Below are 24,205 nucleotides of genomic sequence, written 5' to 3'. Positions count from 1 at the left end.
TCAAAAATATAATAACTATATAATAATTGACTGGCTTATATTTTGTTTCTCAAGAAACGATCACAACTTTAATATCATGGGTGTATTATATTCAAGACTTCTATGTCTTCTTGTGAAGTGGGAGTATAGCAAAATCAAGTGGGGAGTCCTTGAATATTGGAGGAAACAGAAGACAGCAGTTTAGACTGCAAGTCAACTGCAATGTAGTTGCAGTACTACCACCTAACCTAAGTAAAAAGAGTCCTTCCATGTTTCAACCCGGCTTACTAGGATTCTACACTGGAGCTGGGAGCCAAGGCCCACGTAGTAGCAGAGCGTTATTTAACCTTGCTTTGTTCTCTAGGTCTTTATTTCCCTCAAGAAGTTCAGGAGGTGGTGTCTCATTGAAGGTAGATTATGGTCCTTTGCACCTCATAATCCAACCATATGTTTCTCTAGAAATATAGGGCACCCTACTTTGACATGACATTTATGTAGAAACATACAATGAAATACTATGCAATCATCAAAGTTATATGTAAGATATTTAATGACATGGGGGAAATAATACAGATATATTACAAAAGAAAAACTGGATTATTAAACTATAAGGAAAGACTATGACATTTTAAGACTTTATAATTATATATACATAGAAGGAAAATATATAGTGGAATAGCTTGGCGATTAAGATTATGTTTATAGTAAAAATTAATAACATGAGAGTAATACAATGTTAAATGAAAAAAAGGTAGATGCAATATTGTATAATTAAGTAATTGAATAAAGTGTGATTTTGACTTTGTTGAAGGTGGATGTAGAAGAAACTAGAAGGGAATGCATAAGAACGTTGGCAGTGGTTTCCTCTGAATGTTGCAGTTATGGGTGATAGAGTATGGTGAAGAGTGCTGTTTTCTTTATACGTCACTCTTTTTAATGTGCATGTGCTTATTTATGATATAAACCCATCTTAAAAGTCTTCAATTCTTAAAAAATGATGCTTCAGGATAAATAAGCTGCTAAACATTTCAAGAATTTGCCTGACTCCAATAGAAGGAAGAGATGAATCTGAAGGGCCACCATCTGTAAAAAGAATGAGATATGTACTGCGTCCTCCAGAAGGTGGAACAGTGATTAGCAGGCAATAGACTCAGAAGAACAGATATCAATTCAATGTAAACAATAGTTTTCCAATAATTAGAACTGTCTCAAATGGAATATCCTTAAGATGTGGAGTGTTAGAAGCAGTCAAGCAGAGGCTGAAGGACTTTTGGCCCTGGGAGTAGGAGAAGGTGAGAGAGAAAGATGAGAGGACAGTGGTCCTAGATGGCCTCTAGAGTCCTTTTCACTGATAACATTTTATCAAAGTATTAGTCATTCACTCATTTATACAGCCTCTAAGATGGTCCCCAGTGATCCCTACTGGGATCCATACCCTTGGGTAATTGCCTCTTACACTGAATGAGCTGATCTATGTAACCAATAGGTTACTATAGAAAACATGGAGTATGACTTCAGAGGCTAGATCATAAAAGATATCATGGCTTCTTCTTTTCTCTCTCCTGAATTGCTGACTGTAGAGTAAGCCAGCTGCAAGCAGTCTAGAGAGGAGAGGACTCCTGCCAACAACCAGCAAAAGCTGTCTAGCTATTTGAGTGATTCACCATAGAAGCAGATCTTCCAGCCCCAGTCAAGCCTTCAGATGACTGCATCCCCTGCCAACATCTTGACTCAACTTCCTGAGTCAAGAGACCCTAAGTTAGAATGACCCAGCTAAGCCATGCCTGAATTCCTTACCCAAAAAGCCACTAAATTTTGTAGTAATTTGTTATGTAGCATTAGATACTGGTACAACACATTTTTGCCTGATTTGTTCCACAACAGATTTGAGGTAATACTCTTTGATTCTGTCATTAAAAGCTGAGCTATTGCTAATAAGTATTCTTAAGGAGGCAAAATTCACAGTTATTACAGATGCACAACAGCAGCCTATTCATTTAATAGTACAGTTGGGCTCAACACAGTTTGATGTCTTAACATGTTCTGTAAGGACAACAGCTTGGTTTTAAAGTGATTCATCTTATGTCTTCTCTGCTAGAAAAAAAGTAATGTGCTCTTTGTTTTCCTACAGACTTGCTGTCTGTAAATAGCTGTAGCTATAATTGTGTCATCTACGTTTCTTAGCTTCCACCCATCAATGTGCTCTGAAGAGAGGTATGCTACAAATTTCAATAGAGCATTTTTAAAAGGCTGTTTTCAGCATTTTAGCACCTGACAAATTTTTATCTATAAAAACAGGCCAAAGGCAAAGACAAAACCCCTATAAATTGTTTTTATGAATAGACGACTAAATCATCTCTTTGAGATTAAAAAAAAAACAACCCCTATTTTTCAACACCTAAAAGTTATGAGATATTCTGGGTAAGCCTGATTATCAGAGAACACCACAAATAGGCTTGGATGTTGTACATTGTCTGTGACAGAGTCAAACAGATCTGTGGGATTGTGAGGGTTCTTTGATGGAGGGGTAACTAATCCTGCATATCCAAGTGTGTAGACTCCTGTAAGTACTCGCACAACATAAATATGCTTTCTCCCATTGCTGTCTGGTCTGGAGTACTTATCATTAGCAGAATAACTGGCATCAATAGCAAAATAAGTTCCCTTTCCATAGGCTGCAGCTGTAAAGAGAAACACAAAAGCCTTTCTAAGAACATAAAATTATCACAGTTATGTAGAACCATGCCCAAACCTGACACAAAAATTTTTTAATGTAGTTCTTGCCCACCAAAACCACGTTTCATCATTTCTAAAATTTACTCCATCTATCCTCAGAAGGTTGCCATCCTCCTTTCTGGTGACACACAATGAGCCTTATCCTGACAATGACAATATGGCTGCCATACATGATTCTACACTGCTTGGGTGTGAATAGTCAACGCTAGAACTATCATTCACCTCATTCTGGTTGGCCAGATTACTCACTTCCTTACCATTCTTCCCAGCATAACTGCGATTAAAGCCATGCTGATTGACGTATGGCACTGAGTCTGCAGCTGTCCCATGATATAGGACTCTCTCATTATCTGTATGGCCATTCTTGATGTCCATATGCTTTTTCTTTATCTGGTAGCTCTTCCAGAGCCATATATTCTGTATCCTCTCTATCTGCAAATGACAAAAAAGCAAAACATTTTGAAAATGACTTTAGAGCTCAGTATATTGTGTTTGTTGTAGATTTTTTTTTTTAATTTTTTTTTTCAACGTTTTTTATTTATTTTTGGGACAGAGAGAGACAGAGCATGAACGGGGGAGGGTCAGAGAGAGAGGGAGACACAGAATCGGAAACAGGCTCCAGGCTCCGAGCCATCAGCCCAGAGCCTGACGCGGGGCTCGAACTCACAGACCGCGAGATCGTGACCTGGCTGAAGTCGGACGCTTAACCGACTGCGCCACCCAGGCGCCCCTGTTGTAGATTTTTTAAAAAGCAATTTGGAGAAGAAGAGAAGCAGGAGGACTGGAGGAAGGAAATGAGAAGGAAAAGAAAAATAAAATGCAAATAAACAGCAAATTCAGAGAATAGGTAGCTTTCCACCTTTAGAAAAAGGCTAGGTTAAGAGTACCTATACTTTGTAATAGTGCTGATTATTATCTACTTTATATAACAGAACTTATAACTTACATAAAAATGTTTACCTGGAATTCCTGGAGATTTACTAACATTCAAATTCCTACTCAAAAATTTGTCAAGTAATGATTTCCTTAACTCCCTCTGATCTCTAAACCCATTCCATTGGCTTCTTCCAGTAACAGTTTTCTTGTATTGCTCTGATTATGGTCACAAATTACCTCATAACTGCCTAATCTAATGACTATTTCTTTCTAGACCTTCAATAACATTTCAAACCATAAATCATCCCCTCCTTGAAATTTTGTCTTTCTTGAAAATTTTTTAAAAATATCATTCCCTACAGTTCTATTTCCTTCTAGAAAATGAACTTATTAACATACATTCAGTAATCATCTATTGAACATCTACTATGGATCAAGCACTGTGTTGGATCTCTGCCCTCAGTCTAGTGGGGGAAAAACACAAGAAAAAAAAATCACTACCTCCCAGAGTGATAAGGGATGGGTTAGGAGAATACACATGGAGTATGAAAGCATAAGAAAAGGATCCAGATAATCTAGGTCTAGGGAGAGAGGAGGAAATCTGAAAGAATGATGTTCTAGAAACAAAAGAAGAAGAGAGTTCAAGAAGAATCGAGTGCACCCCCATGTTCACTTCAGCATTATTCACAACAGTCAAGATATGGGATCAACCTAAGTGTCCATTGATAGATGAATGGATAATGAAGATGTGATATATATATATATATATATATATATATATATATATATATATATGTATTTTTTTTCATAATAACATTCCATTATATATATATAATTCAATTATATATATGTATATAATTCTATTATATATATAATTCCATTATATATGTATATTCTATATATAGGAATATACTATATATATATATTTTCATACTATAGGAATATAGGATTCCTATATTCATACTATAGGAATTCATACTATAGGAATTCATACTATAGGAATAGGAATACTATTCAGCCATTAAAAAGCATGAAATCTTGCCATAGACCTTGAGGGCATTATGCTAGGTGAAATAAGTCAGACAGAGAAAGACAAATACCATATGGTTTCACTTACATGTGGAATCTAAAACAAACAAAACCCACAAAAAACAAACCAAAGCTCACAGATACAGAAAATAGATTGATGGTTGTCAGAGGCAGGGGCTGGGGGGGTAGACAACATGAGTGAAGAGGGCCAAAATTTACAAATTTCTAGTTATAAAAGAAATAAGTATGGGGATGAAATGCTCAGAATGGTGTTTATGTTAATAATACTGAATTGCATATTTGAAAGTTGCTAAGAGAGTAGATCTGAAAAGTCCTCATCACAAGAAAAAAAAATTTTCATAACTATGTATAATGATGGATGGTAACTAGACTTATTGTAGTAATCATTTTGCAATATATACAAATATCAAATCATGTTATATACTTGAAACTAATATATTTCAGTTATTCCTCAATTTCAGTAAATAATTAAAAACAAATACATAAATAAGAAGAATGGAGTGGTAACCTGTAGCAGATGTTGAGGAGAAGCCAAGTAATAAAAGCAGGAGGGAAAGTTTTTTTTGAGACAGATGAAGACCTCAAGGAGAGTGTTGAAATTTTGCAATGGAGAATGCGTGAGGGAGTTGACTGGAGGAAGCAATAAAAATTTCAGGCACCCGGACAGTGCTGCAGAGGTTGGGGACCATGAATTAATAATGATTTTATCCAGGGGCAGCAGGAGAGAAAGTAGGCTATGGAATTAATCCAAAGCTGAGGTGTTTCAAAATGGATATGATAGAAGGATAAGAGCCAAGAAAGTTGAAGATATTGGGTAAACACAATTGAACGAGGTTCTTGTACTCTCAACATCTTTTAACATCAATGAAGCATCTCTTCCTTTAAATTCTCTCCTTTCTGCAAGAGTCTCCCTCTTTTGATTCTCTTTCTTTCTCAGGAATTAAGTTCATTTAGTAGGTACTGTGTCCTACAATATGCTAGCTACCGTGCGATGTACGAGGAATGCAACTCCTACCTTAAGAAGCCCACTGTCTAATGGAGCAGTCAGGCATGTGAAAGCTTATGAAAGCACAATTTCTTAAGTGCTATAGTATGGTTAAGTACACTGTTGTATGGAAGTAGCAGCTAGATTTTTAAATGACTAGGATGGAAATATCAATTTCCATACCCTGCTCTGACATACATGGTATGATAATGACCTAATAAATTCCTGTACCGGCTAAAATTTTTATGCAGCATAGTGGATGTTGTGAGAATCTGAACATCCATTCCACTTCATTCCCGTTGTACAGCAACTCCTGGTTGGGTGGAGATGGCCTCACTTACAGCTCCCGGGTGCAGCCTAATTGGGTTTAACCAATCTGGATAATCTCATGATGGGATCACACAATGATGGCATCTGATAGCCCAGGTATAAGCCAGTCAGCACATAGCACTCTCCCAACACAGACTAGCTGTAGTGGTACATTCAACACAAAGCCTGGGACTCTAATCCAGTGGCTGTATCCCTTCTGTGGTATGTGAATGGAGGACATAGAGACCCCCTGATTGCCACCAGCAGCCATCCCACAATTATGAAGGGAGTCCAGCCTTTGGATGAAGGTGACAAAGCCAGAGAAACTGGATCCAAGACATCACTGAGTCACTGGATTCAACTGTTCCAAAGACCATCCTACTTCTGGACTTTCCATTAATTTCAAATACATTTCTTCTTGTTCAATCAGTTTGAGTGAGTTTGTTTGTAAATTGTTAAGTGAAAGGATCCAAACATATATATGTCGCTTTTGGGAATCTTCTTCATTACTGCTAAGGAAGGAACCATGAGATTTGAAGTCTAGGAGCTTGAGTGAGTCAAATTAAAATAAATCTAGTAAGGCATAAAGGAAGGAAGAGTGTTATTTTAAAAAGATATCTTTGATGTTAGTTCTTCAATATTTGAAGGAAGTAATTTTTTAGGCACAATATTACCTTCTCTATTTTGTAGGAAAGACAAGTCTCAGAGAACTTGTCCTTTACGGTGTCATATTCTGACTGTCCGGGTTGTAGTTCGATCACACAGGACAGCTGCTGATTCATGTCAGTCCAGTGTTCAGGAATATTATCTGGAAAGTTAACATTTGGTGAAAACACGATATCCATTTCCAGGGACCATTGAAAATCAGGGCACTTCCTATGCTCTTTTTTCTCATTCATCTAATCCTGGTCTTTGAGAAAAAACAAAACAAAACAAAAAGCTACACATTTCATAGTTGCTTCTTTTATCATCCTCAATTTGTCAAACACAGATGAAATGAATGGTTCTGACGCTAACATGACATATATTAATGCCTAGCTAAAATATTTAGGTAAACTTAGGTTCACTATAGCTTGAAATTATAATTTTCCTAGACAGCGCTGTGCAATTAATTCCATAAGAAACTGATTATAAACATGAAACCCGATTTATTGATGTCTTCATATTTATCAGTTTATTTAGCGTGGTCCTTTATTATTTTTCTTTTGAAACATGTACCTTGCCAAAGTTATTTAAAACACATTGTTTTGTACCCTATCTTCTACACGAAATAGAGAAAGCACTATATAAAGAAAATAGTGGAAATTCTAAGTGAAAGCTTTCATATGAGATGATGATGCTCAAAATTTTCCTTTGCTTTCCAATGGCTTCCGGAAACTTCTAACACATTGAGGCTACACACCAAGTTGCTGAGATGGCTTGATGAATAGAAATATGGACAGACTGTAGTAGAGAATAAAATGCCAGAAAATGGCACAATACCACAGATAAAGGCCAAAGGATTTCTCCTTACAAACAAAGCCAGAATTTGCTCATTGTTAGTGAAAGATATAATAATCCAGGAACTCACTTCCTGTTTAGCGAGTCCATCCAGGGAATGAAATTCTGATGACAAAAGGAAACATCAAACCCTAATCTAGAAGCTCTTTTCAAATTCTGCTTTAACTACTTAAGCAACAGAGTGTGTTGTTTCTGCAAATTAAATTCTTTCCTTTCTCCCACTGTCCACTCCCTCCAGATCTTTTGGCCTCATCATGTCTAGTCCTAGGTCTTAGAGTCCTCTTGGACCTGCTACATTCTTTTCTCTGAATACAGCAAGCAAGCCTGGGAAGTAAATATAGTTTTTCTTTGGGCTCTCTCTTCTTTCATGTCATGAGTTTGCAGAGCAGAAAATACCAGTGCTTGGAATCAGAAGACCTGATCAGCCTCAACCTGTGACCAGCCATAAGACATGGAACAAGTAATACCACTTCTGAGTGAATTTTCATGCTCTCTTTTGCAAAATGGAACTGATACAATCTGCTCTATCACCTCATGGGATTGTTTCAAATTTAAAACATAATGAAGGGTGTGAAAGCACTTTTAGGGAATGCCAAGTCCTTTATTAACATGGTTATTATTCTCAAAAAAACAATTAATCTTGATCTTTCCTACATCCCAGAGGTATATTAAAGGGGAGTAAAGCTTATGGAGAGCTACAGCTTAAGTCACACACTTAAACCACACCAAACCGTGCTACCTTACTCTGTGGACAAAAGATGACTGTGGTTGGACAATTTAGAGATGAGAAAACCTAGTCCCAGGAAGGCTGAATATTCACACATCCATTGTTACATGGAAGGCCTCCATCCAAAGAAGGAACAGAATTGTGTTCTATTGACTTGCAGCCCAGTGCTTCATGGGAAATAACACGATGGCTCTTTAAGTGTTTACCATGCACCAGTCACTTTCCCAAGTGCTTTTCCTATAAATCTCTTTTAAAAGATAAATGTCACTCTACTTTCCCATTCCTGATGTTTGGGATAAATGCCCCCCTGCACCTCTCCTTGTGCACCCTGCCTCAGTTTCCTCTCCACAGGTGGAGGTGGAATTATACACCAAGAATCCTGGCTCTGCTTTCAGCCTTTACTCTCTCCACCTTCACAGTCTCCATGGATAATCCAGTCCACACTCAATGGCTTCAACTCCCACCTACTTACACGACTCTCAAGTCCATGTCTCTAGTGTCTGATATTCAGCTGGTGCTCAGTAAAAGCTCTCTGAATCAATCAAAGCTTTAATGTGCATTGGAAAAGCAATTGTGGACCATCGGCTCAAATGCAACTTAAAGTTGTCCTCTGTAAATTCTTTTTTAAAGAAGTCCACATGATAAATTCTTATTAAAATTCAAGTTTGTGTGTCTGCCAACAAACTTCCTTTTATCTGACATTTTATCTGCATTATTACTTTCATCTAACAACGAAGATTATGTAAGGCAGTTTTGTTGTTTGTTTTTGCTCCAAGTGCCATAGGGTCACTGGTCTACTCATTTTAGTTAGCTTTTGTTTGCTTGTCCCTTTAACTTTCGTGTCTATTTTGTAAATTTCATAAGTCAATTTAAAATCTCGGTGTAAGCAGGGAATGGATGAACCAGTTTCACTTGATTTTTTACTTTACTGATAATGACTTATTGCTCTTGTATTTAAATACAAATTTTCCTCTACAAAGACCAAAGTGGGGGGCATGTTAATTTATATATCCCTAGATACTCTAGTAGGTATTATAATTTTTAACTATCCAGCAGCCTTTTCCCCTTCTTCTGATAAAAGCATCCTGAATTTCTTTTGGTGAACAACCCTTCCCCATTGCTTCGGAGAGTGATCCCTTTCAGTTCAAGTATAGAGCATATAGACTCTGTATTGCTAATTAGTGTAATTCCAGTTCCCTCGCTGCAATCATTACCTAAGTTGATTCAATCAGAATTTCAGCTATATGTGAACACCTCTGTTCCCAGGCATCATGTTCCTGATGATAAGTATATATTGCCACAGGATATACTCTTTCCTATTGGACCTGACCATATAGGGATATGAGCCTGAAGCTGCTAGCAGCCATCTTTCACCATGTGAAACCTAAGCCTAAAGACAACACAGCTGACAAGAGAGAGAGAGAGATGAAGAAAGTCAGGGTCTAGATTATATAATATGAGCACCAGGATCAAACTGGACCTGAAGCCAGGTATGAGTCAACTTTATAGTCATGTGAGTCAATTCATTCCATTTTTTTGCATAAGCCAGTTTAAATTGGATTTTCTATTATTTGCTATTACAAGAGTATTAACAGATCCAACTATTATTTTCATTTCTATTTAGTGCATGTGTGTGTGTGTGTGTGTGTGTGTGTGTGTAACTCTTACATATGCTGTATGTGGAGGCACATTGAGAAAAACAGTTGTCAGAAAATAGGTGTAGGGGTGCCTGGGCAGCTCAGTCGGTTAAGTGTCCGACTTTGGCTCAAGTCATGATCTCACCGTTTCCAGTTCCCAAGTTGGAGCCCCGCATTGGGATCTGTGCTGACAGCTCAGAGCCTGGAGCCTGTTTCAGATTCTGTGTCTCCCTCTCTGTCTCTGCCCCTCCCCCACTAGTGCTCTGTCTCTCTCTCTCAAAAATAAATAAACATTTAAAAATTAAAAAAAAAAGAAAATAGGTGTAGAGAGCACTGAAATTCCTACTGGTCGTGTCAGAAAACAATTTCCAGTTTAGGGAGGCTCCTGATGACAGGTACATTTCATCACTAGTGAAACTCACAGTGCTCTTTGAGTGAGTGCTCCAAATAAACAAAAACAGTGATCGCAAGAAGAGGCTGTTTTTCTAGGCAGTACAGAAGCCACAAAATGGGGGACAGAGGGGCAGGTCAACACAGATACTTAAGCATAATGCATACACACATACCTTACAGAGAAGTAGCTGGGAATCTGCCTGCTCATGAAGTAACACAACCAAATGACCCTGACCACTCTCTTCTTGCATCTGCTTCTATTCCCAGGCTAACTTGTCTGGTGGTGGATAATCAATAAACCAGTATTGGTCCACTTGTTCACAGCTACAAGGGACACTGAGAGTTAACACTAATCAATAAGTATATAATGAGACAACTAGCTAGGATTTTCAAAGCCTATCCTCCTCTTCCTGCTTTCTCACTTCTATCCTCTTCCTGTTCCTTTGCTATTCCTGTTTCCCCAGGAGTAATTTTGCCCCGCAGAAGAATAATCAGCTGACAGGAGGCTGCATTCCATAGTTCGTGCACTTTCCCCACATATTATAGGAGGCTGTCTGTAAAATCCTAAAACTGATAAAACACTGAGCATCAATATCTAAACATTTGCTAAGTGATATGAGAGAGAACCACATGATCTTTTTAAAGAAGAACATCTTACATGCAGTCTCGAAGAATGTGGACTGAAAGACGGGTGATGCAGAATTTTCTCTCTTTTTCATGTTGTCATAGAATACATTTAGCAGTTCAGACAGAAAGATGACAACTTTAACTTTTTTTAATGATGGGGTGGAATGTTTCCAGGCGAAGTCTACAACAGCACTGATCATGTCATCAGCAACTATGACTGGGTTTTTTCTGGCGTTGCCTGAAAAAGAAAAAATTTTTAGATGACAAAAAGAAGCTTTAGCTGGTGTTAGTCAAGTGATAATATTTGGCAGATGCAGTTTTTGGTGCCAAGAAAGAACGCAGCCCCTAACAGCCAGAACAGATCTGGCGCTCATAGCTGGGTGTTGGCGTTCTCTGGCTGAACTCAAACAACTTCATAGAACAGCATCGAATGTAACCACTCTGTGGCTGTGATGAGTCAAGTCAAAAACCACCGCTGGATAATCATGTCTGACCACAGATAAAAACACGAACACCAGCCAAATCACAAAAATGGCCAAACACTCTCCATCTTGACTAATAGGAGCAAGTGCTGCCTCATTTATAACCATGGCTTCAGCCACACTTTCTCCTGTTCCAGGTAAGACACCCAGTCATAGAACTATGTCTGCTTCCTTCAAGTATCCAATCCAGAGCAAAACCCCACTTACCCTAGACTGCCAGAAAGTCACCCAACACAAGCTCACATCCCTCAATGATTCCTTAACAACCCTTGGTGAGATGCTGTGTGGTTCTTTACAGTGCGTGCTCCTGGTGGTCTCTGACTAAAGGGCTTTGGAAGCACAGAGAAAGGAACAGGTGATTTGGGTGCAGAAGGTCTGGGTTTATGCCCTGGTTCTCCACTGATTAGCTGTGTGATCTTGTGGAAGTCATTTGATCCCTCTTACATTAGTTTGCTACGGATGCCATAACAAATTGCCATGACTGGTGGCTTAAGCAACAGAAATTTATTTTCTCACAATTCTGGAGGCTAGAAGTCTGATATCAAGGTGCTGGAAAGATTGGTTTCTTCTGAGGCTTCTCTCTGAGGCTTGTAGATGGTGGTCTTCTCCCTATGTCTTCACGTGGTCTTCCCTCTGTACCTATGGGTGCTCTAATCTCCTAACAAGGACACGAGTCGTATTGGATGAAGGAGAACCCTGATGACCTCACTTTAATTTAATTACCTCTTGAAAGACCCTATCTCCAAATACAGTCAGATTCTGAGGTACAGAGGTTAGGGCTTCAACATATGAATTTGGCCAGGGGAACATAACTCAGCCCACAACACCTCCAAACTTCACTTTGCTCATTTGTAAAATTGAGATGATAATAGAAGGTAATAGCTAAGAGACATAAGGACATGGCAGCTAAGAATATAGTAATGAAGAGCAAAATGGTAACAAAACCCACATAACATAAAAAAAATGTAATGGTTGCAATGTAAAGACCAGATTTCCTGGATTTGAACCTAGTTACACTGCTCACTAGCTATATGACTTTGTGCTTTAATATTTTAAGTTCTTATCTGCAAGATGGGAAAACTAGGAGTCAGGGGTGGGTCCAGGTTTTGTACGATTTGAAACTTATACATCTTGGAAAATAAAACAAAATAAAAATATAAAATTATGCATATAAGTGAATATTTAGACTAAAAAAAAAGAAATCCCAATAAAGTATAAATTTTAAAATGTTGAAAATCATATTCTCAAGTCAACTTTCCTTAACTATATTCCAAAAATGCTTGCAGCCTCTCCAATGCCCAGTGCCAGGAAAAGTCTGAGGAGTCAAAGTGGGAAGAAACAGTGATCCTAACCCATAGTGGTTAAAATGCCTTACTTCTGAAGCTTTACTAAATCATATAGCCATGTGATGGCTTTATTAGGGCCCTCTCAGTCCATTTTAAAAAGCCTGTGTAGGGGCACCTGGGTGGCTGGGTCAGTTAAGCTTCCGACTTCAGCTCAGGTCATGATCTCACAGTCCATGAGTCCAAGCCCCACGTCAGACTCTGCTGACAGCTCAGATCCTGGAGCCTGCCTAGGATTCTGTGTCTCCCTTGCTCTCTGCCTCTCTCTCTCTCTCTCAAAAATAAATAAATGTTAAAAATTTTTTAAATAAGTAACCTGTGTAATTGGGCATGAATGAATCATGGGTGGGTCATTAGCATCACCTTCAACTGAGAAGAAATTACTGTATGCTATGATAGAGATGGGGGAGGAAAGTGTTCCTCAAAACTGTGAACAGGACAGACCTGAACTTGTTGCTTAAAGGATGGCGACTGCATCCTATTCACTGATTTTATCCCTAGGAATTTGCAGTGGGCCTGGGAAAGAGCATTGCAATCTAGTGAATGTGCCAATGAGGAGCCAGTGAGAGATGCTGCTGTAAACCCAATGGGGGAGGTATTAAGGCTTTGGAAATAAACAGGAAGGCTGAAACAGAACAACCCCTGGAAGATTTAGTAGAATGTGCTGACTGTGCAGTCTGGGGGCACAAAGAAGCAGGGTACAGAACAGCTGGGGGCATCATGGCACCCCTGCAGGAGGAAACCAGGAAATGATGCAACTCAAGAAAAGTGGCTGTTTGCAAGGGATGATGATGATGTTGAATCTGGATTCTGATATAAAGTTTCCGGTAACAGAAATCTCCCAGAGGAGGTCTGGGAGAAGGAGAAATGCTGATCTGAGAGTCAGTGCAGAAAAGGCAACTGATATAATAAGAACAAATAAATCCCCCAAAGGAAAAAAAAATGAACAATAAGAAAACCATGAAGTTAAGGACCAAACATGGAAAGATACTTAGGGAACATACAATTAAGGACAAAGATGTATGAGAGAGGCATAGGCCCCATAGATGGCCCTCAGGGTCTGAAAGTTTGCCTACTCTGGTTTAATATCACTATCACTGCCTGGACTCAGCATGGAGTTCATGAACAGTGAGCCTAAGTCTAAAGGAATCTGGATTATTCAGAATCTCTGAGTGATGAGAGGCTGCAAACCTGTTCCGATGGCTGGAAAGGAAACAGAAGTGTACTTCCTCTGCTCACACTCTTCCAGAACAGTGGAAACCGTTTTTCTGACATCATTTTCCCCAAGAACATGAATTATTATCTTGCACATTAAGTATCCACCTTGTGTAATTATAAAATCTCTGTGAGGCTGTACAGCTGGAACAAAAGAAAGAAGGAAACACATAGCACATTACTTACAGGAAGCAACACGATGACCACTGAGAAATGAAAACAGCTGAACTCAGAAAAGCCGTGACGATTCCTGACCAAGTCCAGCCTCCCTCCATCCAGCTAGTTTCCCTCACTGGGACTGTGACAGGCTCATTTTCTTTACAATCAGGATTCTCCCCCCGCCCTTATTATTTTTTTTTTAAATTTATTTTTAGTTTTAAATTTACATCCAAGTTAGTTAACATACAGTGCAATAATGATTTCCCGTAGATTCCAGTGATTCATCCCCTGTGTATAACGCCCAGTGCTCATCCCAACAAGTGTCTTCCCTAATGCCCCTTACCCATTTAGCCCATCCCCCACCCACAACCCCTCCAGCAACCCTCAGTTTGTTCTCTGTATTTAAGAGTCTTTTATGTTTTGTCCCCAGCCCTGTTTTATATTATTTTTGCTTCCCTTCCCTTATGTTCATCTGTTTAGTATCTCAAATTCCTCATATGTGTGAAGTCATATGAAACTTGTGTTTTTCTGACTAATTTCGCTTAACATAATAACCTCCAGTTCCATCCACATTGTTGCAAATGGCAATATTTCTTTTTTTTTCTGATTGCTGAGTAATACTCCATTTTATATATATACACACCACATCTTCTTTATCCATTCATCCATTGATGGACATTTGGGCTCTTTCCATACTTTGGCTATTGTTGATAGCACTGCTATAAATATTGAAGTGCATGTGTCCCTTCAAAACAGCACACCTGTCTCCTTTGGATAAATACTTAGTAGTGCAATTGCTGGGTCGTAGGGTAGTTCTAGTTTTAATTTCTTGAGAAACCTCCATACTGGTTTCCAGAGTGGCTGCACCAGTTTGTATTCCCACCAGCAGCGCAAAAGAGTTCCCCTTTCTCTGCATTCTCGCCGACATCTGTTGTTGCCTGAGTTGTTAACTTTAGCCATTCTGACTGGTGTGCAGGATTCTTTTACTCAACAACTATATTGTTGATATTTGGGGTGCTTTTCAAAAGCACTGTACCTGCATTAATCCACTCAGTCCTCAAAACAAGGCTATCAGGTAGGTACTGTTTTCTCCATTTCACAGATTAAACAGAGGCTCAGAGAAGTAAGGTCCCTAGCAAAGGTAGCCTGGGATTTGAACCTAAGCAGTCAGTGTCCAGAGCTCTTAACCCCCAAGCTGCTGTCCAGAAGAGCAATTTATGTGCTCATTTAGCTAGATCAATTTTTCTAGGAGACAAAAGCAATGTATTCATTGGTGTGGAGGTGTGAATGGATGAAAACTCCTCCCTCTCTCTCGACCCTGAAAGCTCTTGAACACATGGAAATCACCAGAGCTTGTTTTAAGGCACTGAGTAAGTACCTGAGGAAGGTGGGCCTCTGGCAAATACAGGAGGAGGAGAGTGGGCCCACCCCACCCTGCCCAGGCACTCCCTGCTGCCCCTCGGGTGTCCCAATGGCTATCCCATCCCAGGCAGCCTCGGTTTCCAGCTTGTTCGATACCCTGCTTCATTCTCTGCTTCTGCCTTCCAAGGTACAGCTAGCTTTTCCAACCCACAAATTCCTGCTAACATCCTCATGTTAGTGGTCAGTATTCCCTTCCTCTAACCCCTCTCCAGGAATACATTCATTCCAGAGAAAACGTCTTAATCAGAGGAGAGCTATCAAGATAGAACTTTGAGGCACAAAAGCAAGTCAGTTGTGGGACTGTTTGTCAAACATGAGACCTTGTGACTTTTTAAAATCACACTCGTAGCTGATAGTCTCCTTGGCAAGACATGAGTCCTGACTTTGAAGGATAAATAGTTTAGCATCACTCTTACAGGTTCCCCACTGTGGTATAATAAAATACAAATATTTGATCTTTGTTCATGGTTCTTGGCTCAGAGTTCCTCAAACACTTTGGAATCTCCTGAGTAATAAGTCTTTTGTAAGCAAATGAGACGACTCTTGAGGGTTGTGAGGCTAGATAGCTTCAGAATGGGGGCTGGTCTTCAGAAAGACCAAGCCATGGTCAGAGTCCCACCCTCTGACCTCTGCAGACCTCCATCAAAAACAAAATTAATGATTTTTTTAATTTTAACAAAAATAAATTAATGATTTAATTAATTGTAACCACATAACGAAACCTCCATAAAAACTGCTGAAAAAACAGGATTGGGGAATTTCTGGGTTGGTAAACACATCTGGGTACCGGGAGAGTGCTGCATCTGGAGAGGGCAGGGAAGCTCTGCCTCCCTTCCCATATACTTTCCCCTTTGCATCTCTTCCATTTGGCTGTTCCTAAGTTGTATTCTTTATAATAAACTGGTAAATGTAAAAAAAAAAAAATAGTGTTTTCTTGAGTTCTATGAGTCATTCTAGGGTATTGCCAGACCTGAGAAGGGGGTTTTGTGAATGCGTGAATTTATAGAGGATGAGTGAGAAGTACAGGTAGCCCCTAGGACTGGCACTGGTGTCTGAAGCGGGGGAGTCTTGCAGGACTGAGCCCTTTACCCTGAGGGATCCAATGCTAACTCTACAGGTACATAGTGTTAGAATTGGAGAATTGGTTGGGGTCAGAAAACACCTCAGACCCACCCAGGCTCCACATTTCTTCACAACAAGTAGATGTGGCGCTATAGGAAGTAGAACAGGGTTGGGAAAACTGAAAGATAATTTATACAGCACTTACAGTTTACGTAACTTTTCACACTCATTGTCCTGATCCTCACAACCACGTGTGAGCCAGCCATTACCATACCCCTCCTTAGTAGAGTCATCTTACAGATGAGAGAAACAAAGCTCTGACAGATTAGATGGCATGCCCAGGAGCCCTCAGTAAACGGTTGAGCCTGGACCGTTGGGACCCAGTTCTTTTTAATAGTCAGGAAGAGACAGGTGAGATGGTGGGAGAAAGGACGTCTTCCACACGGCCACAGTTACACCACCTGTATCTGCTCTCCCAGGGAATCGACCTTTTTCCAAAGCACTCAACACTCCTCCTGTAGGTCCTATTAGAGTACTCAGCCCTCTAATTTGCAGTAGATTGTAGCCAAAAGTAACATGTGACCATACCTTGTACAGCACATTCACTTTCCACAGCTGGTCCGGCACCTTCCAAAACTGCTTTTGACACCCCTAAATAAGACATGTTAATGGTAAAAAGCATTAGTTAAAATCCAATACAAGACTGTAGCTTTTGTACCTTAGACTTTTATTCAGCTCGCCCCTTGGTGCGTAATTCATGGATACCCCCCCCATAGAAAAACCCACCTTTTCAATAGCAACCTTCATTCAGTAGCTGATCAATAAACAATCTGAGCTGCAGCATGATGGCGCTGCCCAACAGCCGACAGTCTCCTGTGTCTGCAGCTTTACAGGCTCCATTTGTACAGGGATAGTTTTGCGGTTATGTGAAATTGTTTGCATTCTACCCTTACTATCTTATAAAATTGAAAAATATAAAAATGAAAGTTCTGATGCTAATGGGAAGCATGGATCTCAAAACTAAAATAAAACTGAGCATTTTGCATAAGCTTTTTGGTTTTAATTTTTTGTTTTGTTTAGCTTTGTAGGCAGGTAGGCAGCTGCCTTCAGGCCTGTGAATCTTCTAGTCAAGGTTGTGGCTTCACCGCTTTGGTCACCACTAATGACAGCCGAGTTGAATGGCTAAAAACACAGACTATGCATTTTGACAGACTGTTAGAGTTGCCTCCACCATTTACCGGCTAATATGTGACTAGTCACTCTCTCACCTATTATACAGAGGCTAGCACAGTACTTCCCTCACAGGGTTATTTGAACATTAAAAGAGGCAATGCATACAAAATGCTTAGCGTGGAATCTGGCACACAGAAAGCATTGAATAATTATCAGTTATTTTATCATTTTAACGATCTATCTTCTATCCTCTATCTATCTACTGTGTCTCTTTGATTCTGTGTGTGCATTATGAATTGTCTCTTTTTTAAAAATTCCTTTTTTCTTAGTATGTGTGGGTCTCTGACTTTGCAATAATGGAGGTGTTCTTCAAACGTCAGATGATCTTCACCAGTCCATTCATGTTTAAGAGTGAGTTTGGGAGGACCATGTAAACGACGCTTGCTGACTAGTAGGCTTTAGTGTAAGGTAAGCAGGCAGTAAATACTAGGCTTTAAGGCAGCCGGTTTCTCCCCAGAAGGCTCCACCGATCTCATGCCTTGGAGGGCAGAAGCCGGTGTGCTGTTCTGGGAGCCCCACAAGGACAGGGGCTGGGCACTCACGGTTCAGTACAGAAACTTTCACTTGAATACTATCCAGCTCCCCCTTTCATCTCACCTGTGCTTCCTGCTCTAAGTCCAGAATCTCTCTGGTTCTGTTTCTCCAGAAAATAAACCTCCCATCTCTGGCCAAGGAAGAGCAAGGGAAGTTACTGGTGCATCGGATGGATGGAGGATAGAATGAAGGATGTGAGTGCTACTCATACAGAATTGCACCAATTCTTTTTTTTTTTTATTTTTTTTTTTACATTTATTTATTTTTGAGAGACAGAGAGAGACAGAGTACAAGTGGGGGAGGGACAGAGAGAGAAGGAGACACAGAATCGGAAGCAGGCTCCAGGTTCTGAGCTGTTAGCACCGAGCCCGATGCGGGGCTCAAACCCACAAACCGTGAGATCGTGACCTGAGCTGAAGTCAGACGTCCAACTGACTGAGCCACCCAGGCACCCCAGAATTGCATCAATTCTGTTTTCATCTCTTTACTTGTCCTCTGCCTTCCCAGGTACCTGCTGCCTCCAACTCTTGTGTCTCTAGGGTCTACCATTCTCTCCTGCTGATGCTAAGCTTTCACCACTCTGCTTCTCATATTCTAAAAGTACATTGTTGTCTCTTGTTCATTATTGGTCTCCCTCTGACTCTCCCTTTCCTTGTGGGTTTATGCCCTTTTATTTCCTTTACTGATGCTTTTTTTAATGTTTATTTATTTATTTTGAGAGAGAGAGAGAGAGAGAGAGAGAGAGAGAGAGAGAGAAAAGAGAAAGAGAATGTCCCAAGCAGGCTCCTCACTGTCAGCATAGAGCCCAACATGGGGTCCAGTCCCACGAACTGTGAGATCATGACCTGAGCCAAAATCAAGAGTCGGACGTTCAACCTACTGAGCCACCCAGGCACCCCTCCTTTACTGTTGCTTCAATAGAATTTTCCAAGGAAGCAGGAACAAATGTGTACGTTCAATTTACCATGTTTCACATAACTGAATGTTCTTTATGTCTGCATTTTGAATGACCAATACATTGGATGGATATTCTACATATTCACTTCCACATAGTAAGTTCCATGATATTTTGCAGTTTCAAAAATGTTTAAACTTCTATTTCTATTTATGTATTATCTTACCCTTTTAATCTCAAATTCAATGCTTTGTATTAAAAATATATTAACATAAGCTTATATGTATGTAAGTTATAAACAAATAGACGTGGAGAGGGCATGCTCAGAGGTGTTACATCAATGGAGCTGGTCAGATATTCCAGGAAAAATCAAGAAAAGGCTGAGTTTCATTTCTGGATCAGTGTGACATAGAGAAGGGAAGAATTACAAGAGGTGAGATATGAGTGCCAACTGAGTTACATAAAAAGGGAAATAAAAGGGGCACCTGGGTGGCTCAGTCAGTTAAGCATCTGACTTTGGCTCAGGTCATGATCTCACAGTTTGTGAGTTCAAGCCCCGCGTCGGGCTCTGTGCTGACAGCTCAGAGCCTGGAGCCTGTTTCAGATTCTGTGTCTCCCTCTCTCCCTATACCCTCACCCCCCGTTTGCACTCTGTGTCTCTCTGTCTCAGAAATAAACATTAAAAAAAATTAAAAAATAAATAAAACTTTCTTAAAAATGGAAAATAAAAATAGAACTTAAACTTATTAAATTAGAAATGTGGCATTTTGATAGGGCTAAAGTGGGGACGAGAGCTAACAGAGACTAAATCTGACATGTCAGTTACACTTCACCTTTACATGGTTACACCCTGTCTAATCCTCCTGTGGGAAATCAACATCTGACAGGCAGAGAAACTGAGGCTCAGAGAGGTTAAATGATATTTCCAAGGCCACACAATGGTAAGAGGCATAGTAGGGATTCAAACCCAGGTCTTTCTAATTCCAGGGCTTACCTATGTTCTGCTATATGCTCCATCTACTGAGGCAACATTAGCCACAATTTCCCTCCCAGACGTGAGTCATGTTAATAGTTACAGTCAACTACATTGCTTAAATAAAATACCTGATTTCAGATTAAATGTCCTTGTTGTTGAGTTTACAATCACATCTGCCTTTTCTTTGGTAATATCTCCAGTAGCAATCTGGAAAGTAACTGCACCAATTTTCATTTCATATGCTGTGAACCCAGGGTCGGAGACAGTTTTGAAGATTCCTGAAAAGAAAGCAAGCAAATGAAAGAATGGCTGGAGAAAGAACAAAAAGAATGGGGTCTTATTCTCTTCCCAGTCCTCTTTCTTTCTCCTGTATAAACCCAAACAGTAACATGCCTCCCAGCCTGTTAAGCTGCTGGGTTTTTTGTTTGTTTGTTTGTTTGTTTGTTTGTTTGTTTGTTTTGAGGAAATTAGAAAATAATGTTTTGTAGCAGTAGGAGTATCATTTTCTGAGTTAAATAGGATGAGGCAGAAACATCTGATTGGTCCATCTGCCAGTCTGCAAAAGTTGCTGTAACATTATAAGAAAGGCAAGAGGAAGGATAGAGGGCAAAATGCTCCCTCGTGTCATCCCTACACCTCTTGGGGACTTTTTTTCAGCTTTTTTGAAGTATGATTGACAAATAAAAATTGTAAGTATTTAATGTGTACAATGTGACGTTTTGACATTCACATACATTGTGAGAGGATTATCCAACTGAGCTGGTAACATACCCATCGCCTCACACTTTGTGTGTGTGGGTGAGTGTGTGCACATGCATGCGGGAGAGGTGAGAACCCCTGAGATCTACTCTCTTAGTAAACTTCAAAAATATGAAACATTAGGGGCGCCTGGGTGGTCCTGTTAAGTGGCCAACTCTTGGTTTTGGCTCAGGTCATGATCTCACCGTTCATGAGTCCAAGCCCTACATCAGGCTCCATGCTATCAGCACAGAGCCTGCTTGGGATTCTCTCTCTCTCCCTATCTGCCCCTCCCTCACTTGCTCTCTCTGTTTCTCAAAATAAATAAACTTAAAAAAAATTTTTTTAAAAGAATATGAAACATTATTATTAACCTTAGTCCCATGCTACATATTCGGTCTCAAGAATTTATTCATTTCGTGACTGAAAGTGTGTACCTCCAGTGATTCTTTTATTACCATTTAAAAAAAATTTTTTTAACGTTTATTTATTTTTGAGACAGAGAGAGACAGAGCATGAACGGGGGAGGGTCAGAGAGAGGGAGGCACAGAATCTGAAACAGGCTCCAGGCTCTGAGCGGTCAGCACAGAGCCCGACGTGGGGCTCGAACTCACGGACCGCGAGATCATGACCTGAGCCGAAGTCGGACGCCTAACCGACTGAGCCACCCAGGCGCCCCTTTTATTACCATTTGATAGAAATGGAAATGGTCTCAGTGGCTAGGTCATTTGTCTCATGTTCCACAACAGCTCACTATCTCCAAACATGAGCTTTTCCTGTTGCCTCACATCTCCCTGGGGTAGCCATATCGAGGCTGCTTGGAGGAAATTACCTTGACTGTGTTGGCACATCACCGTCCACTCTACACTCTGAGGCTTTACAACTTAGCTGCGCCATTTATACTCATCCCTTAAGCTCTTCAGGTCTCCCCTTCAACATGACACAGTGGCAACAGAACCACCTGCCCAGGCAGCCATTGTATAGATTAAATAATATATATGAAGGGGCACCGGGTGGCTGAGTTGGCTAAGCCTTTGACTCCTGATTTCAGCTCAGGTCATGATCTCACGGTTTGTGAGATCAAGCCCCACATCTGGCTCTGTGCTGACAGCGCAGAACCTGCTTGGGATTCTCAATCTCTCTCTCTCTCTCTGCCCCTCTCCCCACTCCTCTCTCTCTCAAAATAAATAAATAAACATAAGAAAACTTTAAAAAAATATACGAAAGCAATCAGTGAAGTTTAGTGTGTCGTATGCATTTTAGTTATGTATGCGTGTGTGTGGTTCTTCAAAGGCCTTTACTGGATGAGTCCTTCAGAGTGGGAGGACACAGGCCCAGGAGGCTGTGGGCAGGTCCTGCTCCCAGCTACCCACACCTCAGTGGAATGAACTCTAGGCAAGGCAGGCTCTAGCACATTCACTTCTCCAGGGGCACGGCCTCTTATCACATACATGTGTGCCAACAGCACATGGAGGCAAGAGCAGTGCTTCAGGCCAGCACATCCAGGGCATCCCCCTCAGCGTACTATGCCCGCAGCGGCCCCAGGTAGGCCTCCCACTTGGTGTGAGGATTTTGCCGCGGGTGAAGCGGCACACAGGGATGATCAAGGAAGCCACAGAGCGGTCGCCGGTCCCACCCCTGGCCTCTGTCTTGTTCCTCCATCTTCAATTATCTTTAATTATCATACCTTAGAAACCCTGGCCTCATTACCAGGGATTTGGTTCGTATCCTTATGGTACATGCTGGATAGCTGGTTTGTGCAAGCATCCCCTGAATGGCCCTGTTAATCACTATCCTGAAAATGTAGAGATCCTGTCCTCCCTCTACATTCCCATCAGGCAGAATGTGCAGAAGAGCATGTTGTTCAGTGTTCAAAGCCAGGGGCTGGTTGTCGGGGGTTGGCCAACCCTGAATGTCCTCTTATAATGAAGAGTGTCCAAGTGTCAGGCCTTGATCTCCTTGGAAATGCTGGCCACACAAGGAGGGGAAGGGCCACTGATAGTTGCTAGGGTAAGTTGCTGTGATATGAAAACTTGCTGCATATAGATCCTAGCAGTAGAGCCTTTATCCCGTCAGCCACTCCCGGACTCCCTGTACATAAGTTTCCCCAGTAAAGCTATGTCCCAGGTGGTGTCTCTTTTCTTTGGCCTCACTGGACCAACAACCACCCTAGGCTTAGACTTTGCTGGGGTGCAGTAGCATAGTGTCTGTGATTTATTCTTTGTGTGCTCAGACAACAGAACATGCTCTAACACATGCTGTAATACCCTCTCCATCACTGATTTGTTCCTCATGTGAATTAGCTTTGTCTCCTTCTGTTGGCCGTAAGCTACCACTGAAGAGCTACGAAGCAGAGGGAAGTAATTTCCTCAGCAGAACAACTTTGCCAGACCTTGGCCATCTCCAGCCATGAGAATCCTGTCCTTGTCAGGATTTCCTCTTGACCATTTGGTGAATTCATCTAAAAATGCCTGGAAATAGAAATATAGTTACCGACTACAACAATATTCTGTAAAAATATTAATCCAATTCTTTGGAGCATTGATCACCAAACATCATTTAGGAACAATAGTTCTCCCTAGATTTCCACTTACCCAGAGACTTTTTAATTAAAGGATTACAGTTCAACCTAGGAATTTTCGCAGTATATATCAGTGCTGATTTAGTTTATTTCAAGGAAAGCCCACAATTCTATCTCAGATACCTGAGAATAACTAAGACCTTAGAAAAGAACACTATATTTGATATCTTTTTAAAGTACTCATGTTAGTAGTTTATAGCAATAGCCCTTAAAGTCAGGTAATGAAAAGATAATAATAACTACTTCTGCAACCAGTTTTGATGCTTGCTATATGCTAGACACCATGCAGAACATTTCAAATACATCTTCTCTTAATTCCCGCATCAACTCGAAAAGGCATTATTGTCATATTCACTCTACACATGATAAAACTGAGATTCAGAGAGGTTGCCTCACTCAACCTTTAAATGGCACAATTGAAATGCAAACCTAGCGGTAACTTTCTTCTTTGTACTTTCATATTGCTTGCATTTTTGCTATAACTAAGCACAATTTATATAAAATCAATATAACTTTGTCAAGAGTGAAAAACAGATTTCGGTACTCAGAGTGGGCCAATCAGCTAAGGAGTGCATCTCAAGGAATGTCACCTTACGAGGTCAGGTGTCAGGGGTTAAGTACTTACTAACTGTGCTTTGACTGCTTCTCTACTACTGAATACTCTACTGATGTTTCTAGCTTAAGACCCTCCTGGATTTGGATAGACTGGCTATATTCTAGCCCAAAAACAACAACACCAACAATAC

The 24,205-nt window shown here is 40.4% G+C and overlaps 1 protein-coding gene across 1 annotated transcript; it reads right to left on the bottom strand.

The window, feature by feature from the left end:
• Positions 1 to 1,879: 1,879 nt before the first annotated feature.
• Positions 1,880 to 23,479, bottom strand: PARP15 (poly(ADP-ribose) polymerase family member 15). Its single transcript, XM_049628288.1, is given in 9 exon segments — positions 1,880 to 2,660; positions 2,973 to 3,147; positions 6,610 to 6,743; positions 10,851 to 11,057; positions 13,836 to 14,003; positions 17,091 to 17,153; positions 20,269 to 20,418; positions 23,271 to 23,364; positions 23,367 to 23,479. Coding segments are annotated over 9 exon segments (1,335 nt in total). The 5' UTR covers positions 23,421 to 23,479; the 3' UTR covers positions 1,880 to 2,370.
• Between the last annotated feature and the right edge of the window lie 726 nt (positions 23,480 to 24,205).

This window comes from Panthera uncia, chromosome C2, assembly GCF_023721935.1.
Source record: "Panthera uncia isolate 11264 chromosome C2, Puncia_PCG_1.0, whole genome shotgun sequence".
In the NCBI taxonomy this organism is placed as follows: domain Eukaryota; kingdom Metazoa; phylum Chordata; class Mammalia; order Carnivora; family Felidae; genus Panthera; species Panthera uncia.
This window is presented reverse-complemented; position numbering and strand designations above follow the sequence as displayed.